The sequence below is a fragment of the Diadema antillarum genome, unplaced genomic scaffold (assembly GCF_040938485.1).
Source record: "Diadema antillarum isolate AM-2024a unplaced genomic scaffold, OU_Dant_1.0 scf00000135, whole genome shotgun sequence".
In the NCBI taxonomy this organism is placed as follows: domain Eukaryota; kingdom Metazoa; phylum Echinodermata; class Echinoidea; order Diadematoida; family Diadematidae; genus Diadema; species Diadema antillarum.
The window spans coordinates 1395304-1409041 of NW_027271024.1; the positions used below are offsets into that span (position 1 = coordinate 1395304).

General features: G+C 37.9%; 1 protein-coding gene across 1 annotated transcript; it reads left to right on the top strand.

Annotated features, from left to right (window-relative positions):
• Window positions 1-6077: 6077 nt before the first annotated feature.
• Window positions 6078-12467, top strand: LOC139720933 (uncharacterized). Its single transcript, XM_071632263.1, has 4 exons — window positions 6078-6200; window positions 8623-8736; window positions 10264-10333; window positions 12157-12467. Exons 1-4 carry the CDS (start codon window positions 6078-6080, stop codon window positions 12465-12467), a joined length of 618 nt encoding a protein of 205 aa, XP_071488364.1.
• Window positions 12468-13738: the final 1271 nt, after the last annotated feature.

The window sequence follows — 13738 nt, forward strand, 5'->3', positions numbered from 1 at the left end:
TCATATCAGAGGGGGAAAATTCATTATCAAGCAAACAGAAAAGAGGATTATTTTAACATAACTTCACTGTCTTAAAGACTCAACACAAGAATTATCTTTGCATGATCGCAAAATCGTCATGTCATATTCATGATTCTGAATCTCCACACAAAAATAGCGTCGATAAGCCTTGCTTTGATTTGCTTTCGCGGGGGGACGCCACCCCGAGTTCCGATGCAGTGGTGCTGCTTGTTTGTTTGTATGAGGGAAGAAAAAGAGAAGGGAAATTTTCCTGAGGTTCATGATTTTTTTTTTTTCACCACATGAATTGCTTGTCTGTTTCTCTCTTTTTTTTTCCTTTTTTCCCATTCGTCGGTGTGTGTGTGTGTGTCTGTCTCTCTGTTCTCACGACTTCATGCACTATTTTCAACGCAGCGGCTGGTGGTACATAAGTGCGTGTCAGCCGTGATTTTGGATTCACGGACGGGAAATCGCAACCGTATGAGTGTCAAACTAGAAAAATAGTAATGCATTAATTATGTAATGCATTTCCATGCCATTTTTGACAAATGTGAAAGAAACTAATCACATTCGATGATGAGTATAGAGAGAAGACTATTTTCTGCCCACTTTATGACATTTAAGGCAAGAAAATGTACTCAGATCCAAAAACGGGTCAGCATAAAATACACTACTGTTATATCCCAGCTATTGTTGTTCACGAAAGTGGATAGACATCCTAACATTCTTATATCAAGAGAAAACAAAAACAAAATTAAAAACAAAAACGAAACAAAAACAAAGAACCTCTAGGGTCATATCTAATTTTGTTTAGTGTCCATGCCTGTTTCTTAATTTCTCATTCATTCCCCCTTTTTTTTTTGGTTTATATTTTTATAACATTTGCATGTTTTCTCTTTTCATTTTTTAATAACAATCAAAAAATGAAACGAGAAAACATGCCATAAATATTGTGCGTATGAAGATGTTGTGATTATCGGCAATCGTTATTTCATGTTGTGTAAACTTATATCTATTTGTTTTCTGTTAAAGACGCATAGAAGCTTGTACCTTGCTCAGGTATGTCATGTCATTGTGAAATATTCATGACTCCTTTGATCTAAATGTAAAATTATGTGGCAGTGAAAACAAAAATAATATTAAATGATAAGGGTTTCATCTTGTGAAATCTGGAAAGCATGGGTGGGTAATACTGCCATTTTTCTATAATTAAGAATACACGCCTTGCAAGTCTAATCGAGATCGAATTATGATATCATCATGAGCAGGATTTTTATATATGTATTTTTGTTTCTATTGCCGGCATTAATGTCTCAAGTTTTTCAGCTAATTAATTGTGATTATTGTAAAAAGCAACTCGTGTTTATACTTCCTCATCAGATTTTGCATTTTTTTTCTCAAAAGTTTGCATGCATTACTTTTGGAGCAAACATATCACAAGGACTTTTGCTTTAATTCCTTCGCGACAGCGGAGCACGGGTATGTTTGTTCCGAGCATTTATACAGCAGGCCAAAGGTCGAAGGTGATAAAAAAATCATAATGTGCCCAGACTTACAGTACCTCGGAGGCAGGAGACTCATGAATAGTACGTCAAGAGGCACAAAAAGCTGCCAATGTTCCTTCTCCCATCTCTCCTCCGTTCCCCTTTCTCTTTCTTTCTCTCTCCGGAGTCTCCCTCCGTATCTCTCTTCCTCTCTCCCCCTCTTTCACTGTATTTTGGTATGTCTCTCATTTCTTTTGAAGCTCCTTTTCTTTTTTTTTCTCTCCTATTTTGCTTCCCCCCCCCCCCCCCGCGTGTGATTGACTTTAACCCATTGAGGCCCAATGCCTCGGCGTTCTATTTCCATTACACAATAAAGTAAGTCTCGCTTCCACATCCGATGAGGTTAATCGTAGTTGACGTATAACGTGCAGGAATTCATGTCGTCCCTTGGTGCTCATTTGTGCACACAATGTATTTATAAAATGTCCTGCTACAGTGCAATAATACCTGATCTTTAAATTCTGCTATAAAAGTAAAGTAGACCTATACACGGGCCGGGGATTTCAACGGTGTTCAACTACTGTACCATACTATAGGGATGAAGGGTGTTGTTTCTCATGAAACGGAAAGAGGTAGGTTAATCTCCTCCAGCAAAATGGTAGTCTATAATCATATAAAGTAACGGGTTCATAGAATGAAAGCGAACAACTAGAAGTCTGCATATTATATCAGATATAGTATTAGCTTCTATATTAACATTATCTAACGAAAGCGTACCGCATCCAATGAAAACTTTCTGTTTAAAGGGATGGTATAGTATTGGTGGAGATGAGGATTGGGCTTTTATAAACTTTTTGCGAGATACCAAGAAACCACATATATATGAAATAGTACAGAGCATACCATTATAAGAGGAATTCAAAGTGTATTTGATGAAAATCCGTTTTGGAATGGCTGATGAGACACCCAAAAACAAACCAAAGCGATCGTATAATAAAAGATTGATCCTGAATTATAATAATTATGATTGCTCTGTTTTGGAAATCTCAGCCATTTAAAAACCAATTTTCAAGAAATAAACATTATGAATTCCTCTTGGAGTTACATGACTCTTTCACACTTCATAAGAGGTTTATCATCATCTCACCAAAAATATTAGAAACCTGAGATTAAATCTCAACCAAAACTATGCGATCCCTGTTTATGTATATTTCACTTTCCTTTTAATTCTATATCTCTCCCTCTCGTCACATATGATGCTGCATGCCACTCCTCCAACTCCGACCTTCTCCAAAAATCATGTGGGATTGTACCCATGTGCCAGATAATAAGACGGCCAGTTTCCTGCTGTGTTTTTCAAATTCTGTGATAATGCGAAACTTCGAGGGGAAAAAATGTTGCGAGAGAGAATGATATATCATCAATGCAGTACGGTGGAAAGAACCAGGGGAAACAGACAACAGACGCACTCGATTCATCATTTTTGCCCGCGATCCAATGGTCTGCTCGAGAGAAGTACTTTGTGCCTCACTGCGGGATGCTATAGAATGGTTCGATCTTCAGAGGTATGCAGTATGATATAATATGGATAAGTTGCAGTACTGTGACTTATTAAAGTACCACCAAGGAGGTGATGGAAGAGAGACCCTCCCTGGTACCACTGAAATATATACTCCAAAGTCTTCGGAGTATATTTCACATACAACTGTTCTAGAAGACTGCAACTCAAACGCACACCAAGACACTTATACGATACTACAGTATACGATTCTCTTTGATACACACATACGCATGAACGCGAACATGAACATACAGACATGACACACACGATAATGTATACACACATACATGCGCACATCACCCATAACTAGCATACATTCACGCATACACATACACATTTACTAGTGCTAACCACAGAACTGGTGCTAACACACATGCCTACCGCCATCAACCCTCATTCCTATACCTGTACCCATCTCTTGTACTTGATTTTACGGTGAACTTGAGATCTCTGGATGATTTTCAGATTTTTGCATTTAAAAATCTATCAATTAGTTATACTAGGAGCAGAGTTACAGAATTCATAGTGATTGGGATAAAGAATAACAACTTCAAAATTCATAACAAATCACAGTGAAAAAGAATGATGACATTGCACCTTCACATGAGAATACATGATTGGGTGCCCATAGAAACAAAACAAAAGAAGAAAACGTGTATGAAAAATACGTGCATTTTACACAGGGGTATTGTAATGAAATTACATTTCTGGAATATATGTGAGCCGCCTATTTAATTCTTTTTCATTGTAATATTTGTGGGCTTTTTTTTCAGTGTTAGTTTGTCTGTTCAAGGACCATAATCAATTCCACAAATCTAGACATGGCACTATGAATTTAGACCTATACTACGTAATGTAAAATCATATAAATCGCCTGGAGTGTCCCTTTAAATCTCCCCTTCCTCATATTCTCGATATCTGTATCATGATCTGTTTTTAATGATTTTCAATTCCTATATCAAATACATTTGGAGTAATAATCTTTCTTTTCTTCTTTTTTTTTGTGTGTTTTGCACTGAATGAAAACATCCTACAATCCTCGTAATGAGTGCCAGGTTGGGTAAGCAATGTAGGCCTATCCATAAACATGCTATATGGTTGAAACAACTAACTAGTGGACTTAATACACGTAGTATATAGTATAACAAAAGTTATTATTGTCCTGAAGACTAAACCAATTCTTTGAATTTGATCACACGAATATATTTTCATTTTTCATCAATCTATATTCATATTTTCATACCATTCCGTTCTTGTTCTTTATTACATAAATGAATGAGTAATTTGTTTTGATACCGTCATTGTCAAGACTCCTGAAGAAGGCGGAGGCCGCTGAAAATTTGAGTCGAATAAACTCATTCTTCATTGGTAAAAAAAAATGCATTACCAGTTTATTTCTTCATTTCTTCGAGGAGCCAATACGTGAATTCTCGACATGTTTATTCATGTGTATGATTTTTGATCCAGAATGACCAATATGGTTTCAGGAAAGTTCATTCCACAGATATGGCACTAGCCCAATTGTAGGATAGAGTGTCGACTGCCTTATAGCTGAACAAAAACATGTCATTGGTGTTTTCATGGACCTAAGCAAGGCATTCGACACTCTTGACCACACTATCCTTATACGTAAATTGCATTGCTATGAAGTTCGTGGCATTCCACTAGAATGGTTCAAATATTACTTATCGAATAGAAAGCAATATGCATTGATATGTGTACTATGAATATGTTAACTCTGAAGTGTTACCTATATGGCGTCCCACAAGGATCCATATTGGGACCATATTGGCTCCTGCCGTGTTTTTACACCACTGCTTTTACTCTTGATATATATATATATATATATATATATATATATATATATATATATATATATCATAAAAAGAAAGAGAGGTAGAAAGAGACGCAAAACACAGATATATGATTATGTGATTTCATTGTTTTCATGATTTCTATTATACACATCATTTCTATTGTTACTCTCACCACTGTGATAATCATCTTACCATACACACTTACTGCCGTCGATCATCATCATTAGCTTTGTTGTGAGTATAAACAATCTGGGCACCGTTTCATCAAAGTTGTCAGCCTTGACAAGTTGTCAGTCTCTGACAATTACCATAGTAACAGTCAGTGACCAAAGCTTGTCTGCCAATCAAAACCAAGGATTTTACCGAAATTGTAAGAGACTGACAACTATAGCGTAGCAAAAAAAAAAAGCTGCTGAAAGCTGACTAAATTGATGAAACACCCCCCTGAAGTGGTACAGGAGTGCGAGAAGAGGGAGAACTTGCAATCAGTGTACATCCAGAGCTCTTCTCGATCACTTCTACTAGTGAGTTCTACATTGTACTGTATATTATTATGCACTCCACTTTGTATTTGCTTGAACCCAAAGAGCGTAACGCTCTTTGCTTGACACAGACACAGAAACATGTGTGAATTATATACAGATAAACCCAAATATAAATCAGTACAATTTATATAATACAAACTCACATATATATATATTATTAAGAATTCATATAATAAGCGTAATGATATAGACCTATATAATTATATTATTGCGTCACTATATAAGCCCATATTTTATAGACGATATGAAACCAATATAATGTAACGTATATTCATACAATATATATATATATATATATATATATATATATATATATCGCTTTGAATTCATATAACATGAACCCATATACATTTAATTGTTATGAATAACATTATCAATATATGAAATGAACCAACTTTATCTTATACAGTTTTATGAACCCAACACATCGCTACATCCCCCATTTCATCTAACAATCCACCCATCCATCTTCATTAACAACACATGATTTTATACAAAGAATACGTACATTGTGGGGAAAATTGTCAATAGATAGATCCCCATTAAATGCAACAATAGAATAGAATAGAATCTTTGCTTGACAGTAACTACGCATGCTCAGATCAATTTTGCGCAAAACTTGAAGTTCGGTCGAGCTCATCGAGCGAGTGCACAGGCTGAAACATTCAAGATGGATGATTCCTCAATTTTAAAAGGAAATGGCAGTATAAACCCATGGGCATCGGATGTCAATTCAACTTCTGCTACAGCCAGCATCATCCGCTATTCCGAGAAGAGCGGCTATCTTCGACTGGTTCGTTGATGATTATAGATCTATCGTAGTAATTACTGTATTGATTTATTCAGTCCCATATATTGACATTTATGTCAGCAATGTCAATGGTAATAGCTATTACTGAGTGTTCACTTCTCAATGCTTCTAACGTAAGTTCTGTGGCATGCCTATGTTATGGCTGTGCTACTGACCTATCACGTATGATATTGATGGGCCGGGTGCCAATGCAGTAGGATTTTGTGCTGGCAATTAAGGCAAGTATTCTAGACCTAGTCAGTCTGGCTCCTCAAGACTCTTTAGACTTTAGACTATTACTTTAGACTTTATTTGAACCATATCAATGTCTCAAGCAAGCTTGATACCTACATCCCACTTGCACATGGTGTACTGTTAGTGCTAGAGTTACTAAAAAAGACAGTCTAGAGTAAAATGTCCAGTTTGCGGCAGTTTAAGCATTACTAAGGGTTTTTCCAACTTGTAAACAAATCAGGCAAATTATTTTCAACCATTTCATATATCATAGACGAGATTATTCATCAACGCAATTGTTTTCATAAAAGAAATTTACCATTGACCAACGCAGTTTTCATGATTTACCAGGGCAAAACCCGGCACAATTTTCGCCGATAAGGGCAATATGCGACGTAGTATTTCTGCTTGCGGCACGATGTACAATCCTATGCAATACGCGCGTGCTCCGCGATCTTTAGCTGAACGCCTTCACATGTCTCGCAAACATTGGGTAAGCGCCAATTCCCATTGCGAAAGCACGTGAAAATAGCGGGCGCACATGCATTGGCCACAAACAAGATCGCAATTCTGGCAGTGTTGTTGATGTCTTTCTCGTGTTTTTCTGAATTTTTTCGATGGTAACATCCACTTTCCGAACAAAAATGGCGGCCCACATCGGCTCGCGAAAGTTCTACTTTATGTGAGGATATGTTTTCAAAATCCATGAGCATCGGGAAAACGACAAAAAATCATGTTTCTTGGACCATTATTTCTTAATTGTTATGTTAAGAAGTACCGAAAATTTTATTTTGGATGCGATACGTTGTCATTTAGGTGAGAAAATTTCACTTTCGTCTGAGATCGTGCCCATTTTATCGGTTGATTTTTGTTGATTGCTAGTGTGTTAGTATATGTGTAGTGTGCATGTAACAGTGCAATGCTGTGTTTAGCGGTATATTACCGTGTACGTTGTACCTGCCGCGAACGGCTGCACGGCCGCTTACTGCCGCATTTACTCTAGACTACGTCAGTCCGGGAAACCCGCTCATGAGGACCGCTCCCGCGTATGAGGACTGCCCCCGCCTCATGAGGACCTCGGGATTCCTCATACTGACCCCGGGGGAAGTCCTCATGAGGACCCCTATTCACTTCTTTTTCATCTCACATCTGACGTATAAATTGTCGCAACTTTACACAGTGATTTTTTGTTACACACACATGTCCACTATCCATGATGAAAAGAAGAAAAAATCCTGTCTGTTTTTTTCTTCAAAAATCGAGTTTTAATCAACCAATGCAGAGCGCCCATCAAAACACGGGCGCCGGCGTGTTAGCACAATTCCAGGCTGCCGCACCTAGCGGCCTGATCCATCTAAATATTTTCGGTGCTTTTTTCTGCGGCTCGCACATCTCCACGCGTGAATCAGCCTCGTGAAGCTGAAGTCTGACAACTTTTTACACAAATTCTTAACGAGAAAAATGAAATCAGTACTAACCTGATATTGTGCATATATTCCAAATTACTATTCCACACTGATAAGGTAGGTGAGTACTCCAGTTTATTAGCAAACTAATCACTTTGTAGGTATGATGGGTTCACTTTCTTCGTCAATTCTACCGTCCGCTAAACTTTGGGCGCTTTTTCTGGAATCCCGCGACGAGACGTCACATCACATAACGCATTCCCACTAGCACATACAGACAGCGCGCAAGTTCGCTCTGAAAATCTCTCAGCTTGCGCGCTGTCTGGATGTGCTGGATGCTCGATGTGATGTGACGTCGCACCGCGGGATGATTCCAGGAAAGCGCCAAAACTGACAAAAATTAGCGGACGGCGCGGAATTGACGAAGGAAGTGAACTCGTCATACCTACAAAGTGATTAGTTTGATTTTGTCTTGGGAAAGCCTGCCTGCTGAGACAATAGCATTCTTCCAGAATCTTGGGTAACAGTATTAAGGGAACAGGAAATATCATTATTGCTCATTATTGCATTCCTAGAAGTTAAAGATAAAGAAGATTCTGGGCTCTAGAGTATTGATATCGAAATTATGCTCTGTTTGGCTGTGATCAGTGAAAAGTGTGATGCCAGTTCAGCCTTACACAGCAATGATATTCACTGAGCAGTCTTTCTTTTCCTTGAGTGAATAGCAAAGTATTTATATTCCCATTTTAGCCAATTCAATGTACTTCATTTTTTTTTTTTCACAGAAGAGAGATGAAGACGCCCAAGAAATCATGGAGACTTTGCAGAGACAGTCGACATCGTTAAAGCTAATACATCATCTGAAGGAAATTGCAGAGAAAACAAGGCAGCTCAGTCAGGTTTGTTACCTGAAAATTGGAGAAAAAATCTGCAAGAGAACCAAGTACAATTTTTTGGATTAAAGCTCTTCGTGTACCGTGACACTCGGCTATAGCTTGTCACATTTTTCTATGTAATTCCTCTAAACATGACCCAAATATCAGTTAGCCAGCCCACTAAAGGAGGGACACTATTGACACACATATAATGGATTGTGGAATGATTGTGAAATCTCCGTTCATTGGTGGCTTGTTTCTAGACATATAGGCCTGAATTCACGAAGGTGGTACAAATAAAACCATGGTTTAAACCATGGACAAAAACCATGGAGCGCCAAGTGTCGCATGGAATATTTCGTTACGAAATCAGTCATTTCGTCGATGAAATGATTATTTTGTAACGGAATGACAACATTTTGTAATAAATGAACATTTCATCCACAAAATGATAATTTTGCTAACGAAACGGTCATTTTGTCGACGAAATGACCAATTTCGTAACGAAATATTCCGTGCGACACTTGGCGCTCCATGGTTTTTGTCCATGGTTTAAACCATGGTTTCATTTGTACCACCTTCGTGAATTCGGGCAATTATGTTCCAATCAGCAAAGAAACACACTCCAGCAGACTTTATAAATAAGGGTAAAAAGCACAGTGAAGGGTGGGTTTTAGCGCCGATTATGCACGAGACGATATGTAGCCCTGCATCGCAAAACTATCACAAAGTAACACTTAGTCATGAAATTTTACTATAGGGCAGACCTGGAGCAGATTCAGAAAGGGCTGACTCTAAGCTTTAAATACATGATAAATCAATTCAAATGGACTTTTCTAATCCATGTAAATTAAATATTGGAAAGAAAGTACACCCTCTTCAAAAGTGTTGATGAGAAAGAGGCTTTGAAGGTGTACGGTCTATTCAAGTGCTTAGTTTTACCCAGCAGTGGCCTGTACAATGAATGGGACAAAGAACAGGACATAAAACACCATGTGTAGCAATAACTATGAAGGAATTATAAGATTAAGCTGAAATATTGCATGCCCATTAAGTGCATTCTAGTCATGACTCCTACCAACTTTCAATGCATGAGCGTCATCCTTTCAAAAGTTACTTGAAGAGTTGAAAATGAATTGTGTAAAGAGTTTCTCATGCTCAGTATCCCTAAAGCTGAGAAATGTCAGACCAGGAAACGTGTTCGAGAAAAACTGTGAAAAAAAGTCTGTTTTTCCCTGCGATTTACGACACCAAACCCAAGAATTATATAGACTCAATTAGAGCAGAAATTGCTCTTTTACAAAGATGTAACAAACTAAAAACTAGTTAGGTTACAAATATCCCATTTTACTTGTTTTGAGTCCTCACAAAGAATTGGGTTGTGCTACTTTTTGTTTACATGTGGTGTAGTTTATGACGAAGGTCACAAATTGTGTTTATGCACACACAGCAGCATGCATTTTCCTTTAAACTCGCTGTTGGCACATAAGTGACAATGGGTCTAAAAAAGTTTACTTTATAGCCAGTCATTATTTTTCGTTATCTTGACAGGTGAATGTAGAAATACAGTGCCACTTGATGGACAAGGAGACTAGAGATCTCACTCACTTGAACCTACTAGGTGAGTTATACTGGAGTCTAGCAATTGCTGCATATTTAACACTTCTAGGATACTTAATATTTCACTTGCCTCTGCCTCACCTTGTAGCAATAACCATTCACTGGGAATGCTGTTCCATAACATATTGTATCCCTATCACAGTCAGACTGCAGCACCCGATAATTCGCTCGTATTTATTCAACTCATATGCAAGCCCGCTCGAGGCTTGCATACTAATGAGCTGAGTAAGGGGACTTTGTCCTTTGGCTTTTGGCAACAAAAATACACCTTATTTTCACAAATCTGGTATCAAATTCAAGGAAAATATATATATGTAAACTATCGTCACATGTTACCCAAATTATTGTAAATGAAAAATACCATTGCGTAATTTGAACTTGAAAAATTATGAAAAAAGTAATTCGTGCAGTACACGTTCAAGACGTCAAAAGAATACCAAATTCACTTTCCATCTCAATGAAAATGCATTATTTGGTAGTCTATCTCTTAATCTTTCTATCCATGTAAATATCTTGACAATTTGTTGCTTAAACCGGTCAGGAACCAGTAAAATATACATCGATGTCAGTGCTGATCAGCTTGAAACCGTGCAATCTCAAGAGTAAGCTCTCTCATTGGACAGTTCAAGTGCTGGATGCAAGCGCTGTCCAATGAGAGAGCTCTTTCGCGCCACTGTACACTTTGTGTGGAGCATACTTCCGGCTAAGGAGTGAATTTTACAGACATTTCAAAACAGAAAAACTAGTATAAATCATGTTTGCATCTCCTTGACTCCAATATATAATGAGTATCTAAGTTTCCTCTCTACGAAAAAGCCAAAATCAGAAACAACAGTTTCTTAAACTGGTCAGGAACCAAAAACGAACTTTAGACGACAAAATTTTCCATGAAAAGCAGGTAAAATTTACGCAAATTCTACTGATTATATCGTCATGATAAGATCTGATATTTTACGCAGATTTAGTATCAAAATAAAGATCAAAGTCTGCAGAACAATTTACCGTGACTTGTAGCCATGACGAATGTATGCACAAGTCGCTACACTGTGAAAACCATGTCAAACTCTCGCAAAATCTCGCACGACGAGACACCTTTCGAACGCAAAGATCGTCAACGAGAGTGCTGAATAAATCTTGCTGGATCGGCTCATTAGCATACGTGCTGCGGTCTGACTGTATCAAATGTAAGAACATGTCATTCATAGTAATCTGATGTATTACTACCATAAAAATGCCCCGAATGGTGTAATTCATAGTTGTTGCATGGTATTTCCTTTAGTTTTTAACCCATTTTTAGGTGTATGTATCATACCATCAATTTGTCATTCTTTCTTCAAAGCACAGTGTCGATCGTGCAGTACTGTGAAGTTGAATTGTTCAAGTTCTGTCAAACTGTCGAGAACACATGACTTGGTCACCAAATGTGACAAGACCTGCCAGCTAAAACCAAAAGCTTCCTGATGACAGCTGACATCAGAAACACATGTATCTATCCAATTTCAGATCATAATACGTGCAATGACTTCCCATTTCTGAAGTGGCAGTGTGCTTTTTGTAAATCATCAAGGCAGTTTTTTCGAAATGTTCTGAGACCTCCTTCGTGCACTCCACTGTAAAATTTGATTTCCTCATGCCAGATTATAACCACGCATTGGATATTGTGCTTTTGCTGAATGAAAGATCACACCTATAATGTCAATCTCCTCGAGGCTTTGCAGATACCAGCTAACTATTTCAAGTCTGTCATTACCAAGAATCAAGTGGTTGAATTATGGGCAAAGTGTAGTGTGTGACCATGTAATATTTCCTGTGCTCTGTCCTCAGATGCCAAGATAGTGAACCTGAGCTCCATCAGTGGGCACCTCCAGCGAGCCATCCAGCAGAAGAAGGAGCTCATCAACCGGCTGCAGCAGCCGCTGGTCGGGGATTTCCTGCGGGTGGAGGCCAGCTACCACGCCCAGGTCAAGGAACTTTTCCCCCTCCTCGTCTCATGCCTCGGGGAGCTGAGTGCAAACCTGGAAAACGTGCAGTGGGGTAGTGGATTTGAGCTCAGTGATGGCAGAATGGTATGTGGGTCGTTCCCTCTCTTTGTTACATTCTGTCTTGTTACCCCCACCAAGGAAGGAGGAGGTTAAGTGTTCATCGCCATTGGTTTGTCTGTTCGCAAAATAACTCAATAAGTTGTGGATGGATTTGAATGAAACTTGGAGGATAAGTTGATAATGACGCAAGGAAAAGATGATTAAATTTGGGTAGTAATCCAGGAATTTTTATGAATATCTGAAGGATTTTTTAATCTTTTGGCGCATAAGGTCAGTGAACTTCAGAGTTCTAACTGCACGTTCTGGAGGTTTACATAAACGCACTAAAGCACCTGCTCTGCTGCTAATGATGTAAAGAAAAGGCTTCTATATTGGGAAGTTGCTTGGGTGATGTGGAAATGAGTTGCTGGCTTGGTGGAGTTCTGTGCCCTCTGAGTGCTTTTCTAGTATATTCCTGTGTCATCTCATTTTCTTTCATAATTAATATTGCCCTGTAAGGTCCCAGAAATCTGGTATTATTCTCATGTTCTCATAATCTATTTTACAGGTTTTGCTGGTCTTTTGTACTGTTCTGGGTGTTTCAGTGTGTCACAGCCAAATGCTAACATTTTTGTGTGACATCATAAGAAAAAAAAAAAAAAACTGAAACATTCTCTGGAGAATGTCAAAATTTGTTTTGAACATTCTTAAGTGAGATAATGAGAAATCTCTAATGAAATATGAAAGAGCATGTAATTTTAAGAAGGATTCAACGTTTATTTGATGAAAATTTGTTTTCAAATGGCTGAGATATCCCAAAAAAGAAGGCGACAGGCCACAACTTTATTAGGATCTCTTTGTTTCACCTTGTTTTTGGTTATCTCAGTTATTTCAAAACCGATTTTCATAAATGAACTTTTGATACCCCTTAAAATTGCATGCTCTTTGACATCTCATAGAGTGGTTTCTGAATATCTTGCAAAACGTAAAAAGCTAAATCCTCACCTCGACCAGAACTGTACATACCCTTTAAGTTGTCACTAAAGCCACAGTGTTCAAAACAACTTAACGCACTTCTCATTCTCACCCGATTGTTTTAGGGGGTTGATTATACTAGATCGAAAGTATAAATCCAGTAAAGACGATACTAACAAACCCGATGCAATTAAGATATGTAGTTGATATCTTTCTTTCTTTATTTCCTTTCTCTCTCTTATCTCTATACCTTCCCCATACTATACATATACATATACATTTGATTTGATTTGATTCATTTCTGCTTAATTCTGTTACATCAGATATGATTGTGTACAAGTCATTTATGACAAACACCTTATATCGACACATAGTTTTTAGTACAAAACAAAGCAAATACAAACAGCTTA

What these genes read in the sequence shown, in the direction of transcription:
- LOC139720933 (XM_071632263.1), top strand. Translation starts at nt 6,078, where the DNA reads ATGGATGATTCCTCAATTTTAAAAGGAAATGGCAGTATAAACCCATGG. An exon ending in AGAGCGGCTATCTTCGACTG is followed by an intron (nt 6,201 to 8,622) that starts GTTCGTTGATGA and finishes TTTTTTTCACAG; the next exon opens with AAGAGAGATGAAGACGCCCA. An exon ending in AAACAAGGCAGCTCAGTCAG is followed by an intron (nt 8,737 to 10,263) that starts GTTTGTTACCTG and finishes TTATCTTGACAG; the next exon opens with GTGAATGTAGAAATACAGTG.